Source organism: Condylura cristata, unplaced genomic scaffold, assembly GCF_000260355.1.
Source record: "Condylura cristata isolate star-nosed mole 26May11 unplaced genomic scaffold, ConCri1.0 scaffold00041, whole genome shotgun sequence".
Taxonomy (NCBI): Eukaryota; Metazoa; Chordata; class Mammalia; order Eulipotyphla; family Talpidae; genus Condylura; species Condylura cristata.
Window position 1 is genome coordinate 6,554,134 of NW_004567142.1, and position 4,272 is coordinate 6,558,405.

Below are 4,272 nucleotides of genomic sequence, written 5' to 3' on the forward strand. Positions count from 1 at the left end.
CCGCGGGGCTGGGAGCGTCGTGTTTTATTTTTTTGTGGGGTCGGCGGGAGGGGGAGGGCGGTGGTGTTTTTTGCAGTTTTGAGATGTTTTCTTTTTAATGTTTTGCTGTGTGCATGTGGGGCGGGCCGGGGGGCGGGGGGAGGGACTCAGCCCAGCCCAACTCCTGGAGAGGGGCCATCACCTACGAATATATAGTTAGATCTACAAACTATATATGTATGCGCTCCTCAAAGAGACGGCGAGGTGAGGAGGAGGAGGGATGCGGAAAGGTAACGGGCAAGGGACGGCGTGGTCTGCGCGCTCTTCCCGCCGCTGACGCGCGGGGGTTTATTAAGCGCCCGCGTAGCACAGGGCGACTGAGCGGCCAAGAGCACCGCAGGAAGGAGCTCGCTGGCCCACGCCGACTCGTGCACTTGGGGGCGAGGCCTGTGCTGAAGGAGACACCTGTGGGAGGAGGCAGGCAGAGAGCCCCCTCTTCTGTCCCCGAGGAGTTTCCGTCGTGTGCAGGAGGCAGACATGGCCAGCGAGTTGTGAACAGAAGCAATAAGTTACACTTTAAATGCAGGAGATTCCCGCAGGGCTCTTTGGGCTGGCACTGAGAAGACCAGCGCCAACCCCCGGGGCCTGCGGGGAGTGTGCTGGAGGACTGCACAGCAGAGGCCCTGGGGCGGGCCGGGCTTCCTGAGGGGCTACTGCTTCCTGAGGGGCTGGGGTGACACAGGACGGGGCACCGCAAGAGGGCAGCTTGCCTCCGGCTGCGGGTTAGGGAGGGAGCCAGATTTTACTCGGAGGGTGCGAATGGTTTTAAGCGACCCCTTATGTGAGTCCCTGCCACAGGGAAGGCAGGACCCAGAAATGGAGAACATGGAGCGGGCACTGGCCTTTGGAACCCACAGCCTCGTGGGGGAAGCAGAGAAAATTCATTACACAAGCACAGAGGCCCAGGGCTGGGCTCCACACAGACGCGGTGGGACCAGGACCCCTGCTTGGCCCCTTCACTCACTCATTCAGCCTCCCGCCATGTTTCTGGGCATCCAGGAAGCCCGCCAGGCAGCCTGCTGCTGTCAATGGGGAGAAAAGCCTCAGTGACAGTTGGCGAGGACTTGGAAGTGGAGTCCAGCCGGGAGCAGTCCAGCAAACGGGCCTTGGTAGGGGTCAGTGAGGGTCAGGGAGGAGGGGGCACAGCTACTTCGCAGGGCCCGGAGGCCTTGCCCAGAGATGGACTGATGCAGGGGAAGGCGGGGCTAGATGTCACCTCTCCCTCTGGGAAGAACGCGCTGCTCCGCAGAGGTCCAGGGGCCACCCTGTTGGCTGGGAACCCATGGGGAAGCCTTTGGCAGGAGTGAAAAGCCCAGGCTGCAGACCTCAAGCCTGAGCTGATGTCCCCTGTGGTCAGGGCAGGAAGGGGTCATTTCCCCAAATCCTTTTACAGTCAGCTTACAACAGCATCCCAGAGGTGAAGCAGAAATAGGCCCTGCCCAAGCCTTCAAAAGCTGCCGCCCCATGGTAGCCCAGGAAGAGGGGTGCCCGCCAGGAGTGGGCAGTGCTCAGAAGAAGCCTGGACCCCATGAGAGCCAGGCTGGGCTTCAAAAGTGAGGAACAGCCTGCCAGGTGGTGGGTGATGAAGGTTTTCCTGACAGGAGGGGGGGGAGTAGAGCCCCAGTTGTGCCGAGGACAGTGCTGTCTCCAGTTTGGGACCTGGTGGAGGGGGGCAAGGGAGGCCAGACGAGCAAGCTGGAGACTGGAGGTGCAGGCTGAGGGCCTGGGCTTTCCTGGAAGGGGAGCTGGGAGAACGGCAGAGCTGGGTAGTGGTGGGGCAGTTGGGTGTTAGAAGGAGCCACCGCGGCCTGCAATGATTTCTGAGATTTTGTGGTGGAAGAATGGGGCAGGCAAGGTGGGGGGTTGAGCATCACTGAGGAGGCAGGCTGGCCAGTGGGTCTCCCTTCATTTGCTCCACAAATATTTCCTGAGTTCGCCTGTGCTCAGGAGCCCTGGGGAGCCTCTGCCGTCAGGGGCTTCCCCTTCTGTCCTGTTAACGGGCCACTGGGGAGACTGGATAGAACTGGGTGCAGGAATATTCATGTGGGGGCCTCGTGGATCCCCTGGAAGTGGAGAGACTGGAGACCTAGTATGGGGAGGGACCCCCTGGAGCCCCCCGGAAGATGGGGTGCTGCGGCAAGGAGGGGAAGGAAAGCAAATGAGACCGAACTTGGTGAGGGGTAATGGAGGGGCAGGGAGGGCGGGCTTCAAGGAGATGAACTTGGTGAGGGGTCCTTTGGTGGCTTCTGGGGTCCCACTGCCAAACAGGGTGGGGCTGATCTGAAAGGAGAGAGAGAGAGGGGGGAGGGGAGATGGGAGGAGAGAAGGCTGAGAGGAAGGAAAGGGGGGAGGGGAGAGAGAGGGCAGAGGACCCCCAAACTTGGTCAGTCACAGAGAGCCACAGACAGGCACAGAGGGAGGACCCAGAGGAGAGCAGGGGAGGAGAAGCAGACAACAGTAACAGCAGAAGGCAACTCAAAAGATTGAAAGAAACCCCAACCACGGTATGAGGCGCCCAAGCGGTGAAGCACAGGGTAGGGTGTGAAGCCCGGCAGAGAGGTGGAGCCGAGAAGCAAGGGCAGTCTGAGGGCTGGTGCACTTGCCTGTGGTCTGTCAAGACCCAGATTAGATGCCAGGAATGTGGGGGAGCAGAGGTCAGGTCCCATTCTCCTGGAAGCTGCAGGAGACAAGGGCAGCAGCTCAGGAGTGCGTCCGGGTTAGGCGGGGTGGGGGGCACGAGGTGAGTCACACTGGATGGAGCCCGGCCCTCCGGCCACCAGGGGCTCGCCTGTTGGTGAGGGGGCCTGCAGCAGATTAAGGGGTGTCCATAGTGTCAGGAAGAAATCAAAGAATATTCCGGATGGGTGGGAAGCCCCAGTGAGGGTTACGAGTTTAGGCAGGACATCATGTTTTTATTAAAAAAAAAAAGGTAAGGGAACCACATTGTGCGCTTAGAATAGACTCAGGGGCAGGCGTGGAAGTAAGCAGATAGCGACATTGTCCCTGCCGGGCTGAGCTGGCAGTGTCGCGAGCAGAGAACAGCCAGCAAGCAGGGCGGGAAGTAGAAGCCAGGCACCGAGGGCTGGGCCGGCTCCCAGAGCAGCAAGGGGCTCGTCCATCCCAGGAGGGAACTGGAAACCTAGGAGAGGCGGAACACCTCTTTGGGCTGTTTCGCCTAGAGAGGAGTCGGAGAGAAGGTGCAGGGCTTGGGAGGACGGACTCAAGTCCTGCAGCACGGCCAGGAGAAATGCCTGCGAGAAACCCAAATCTGGGTATCAGGTAACCCGTGGACATGTGAGCCCAGAGCTTTCGGGAATGTCAGCATGCTGGAGACATTTGAAGCCCGGGACAGGCAGAGGGGAGGTGACCCAGGCAGTGGGTAAGGGCGGAGAAGTGACCCTGGTCACAGCCTCGGGCCTCTACGGACATCAGGGAAAACGGGGGCAGCCGAAGGGGCCGCAGGAGGACAGAGAACGCCTGCAGGCCCCAGCGCTGCTGCGGAGGGCAGAGCATGAGGGCAGGAGTCTGCTGAGCGCCTGCAGGCCACAGTGGCAAGAAGCCCTGCTGGAATGAAGGGAAGAACGCGGGAGGGGACAGGGGGGGACCAAGGCCAGGCCAGTCCTGCGGGGGGACAGACCCGCATTCCGGGACAGTTTATACCCTTCCCCCTTTTGAAATCGTGTGTATTGTGGCAATGTTGGGTTACAGCACTGTATGATTTAGGGGTACAGGCTCACACCTCTTCAGAGACGTCTTACCAACCACACCTACCACCAAAGCACCCACCCACCTCCACCGCGGTCTCTGGGCCCCTCGGTCCCCTTCTCCCCACCCCGCCCCCGCCTCAAATCCTGCAGTCAGATTTCTCCCAGGTTGGTTTTGGTTTAATTTTGTCTGTTCCTTTGCTTTTGTTTTTCTGTATTCCACCTACGAGTGAAATCATTGAGTATTTGCCTTCCTTCTGGTTTATTTTGCTTGGCAGAATCTCTTTCATTCATGTCGGCCCAAAGGGCAGGAGTCCTTCCTTTTAAACAGCTGAGTGGCGGCCGAGGAAGCCTCCAGAGTACCCCATTGTGTATCTGGCCTGTGTCTGAACCATCCAGCTTGTTGCTGCGAAGGTCATGCCCTCTCTGGGAAAGGAGAGGGGGAGCTCTGGAGGCTGCAAGGTGGCGCAAGCACCGGAAATGAGAGATGTTGCAGCAGCAAGATTTAGGCATGGGTGATGAGGGGCGA

At 59.7% G+C, this 4,272-nt stretch overlaps 1 protein-coding gene across 1 annotated transcript in view; it reads left to right on the forward strand.

The window, feature by feature from the left end:
• Positions 1 to 1,471, forward strand: part of CACNG8 (calcium channel, voltage-dependent, gamma subunit 8) — a 15,551-nt gene extending 14,080 nt beyond the window's left edge. Inside the window, exons 6-7 of the mRNA XM_012733544.1 lie at positions 1,039 to 1,148; positions 1,433 to 1,471. Of these exons, the coding sequence (XP_012588998.1) occupies positions 1,039 to 1,148; positions 1,433 to 1,471 (149 nt within the window). The remainder of the gene's footprint in view (positions 1 to 1,038; positions 1,149 to 1,432) is intronic.
• The last annotated feature ends 2,801 nt before the right edge of the window (positions 1,472 to 4,272 follow it).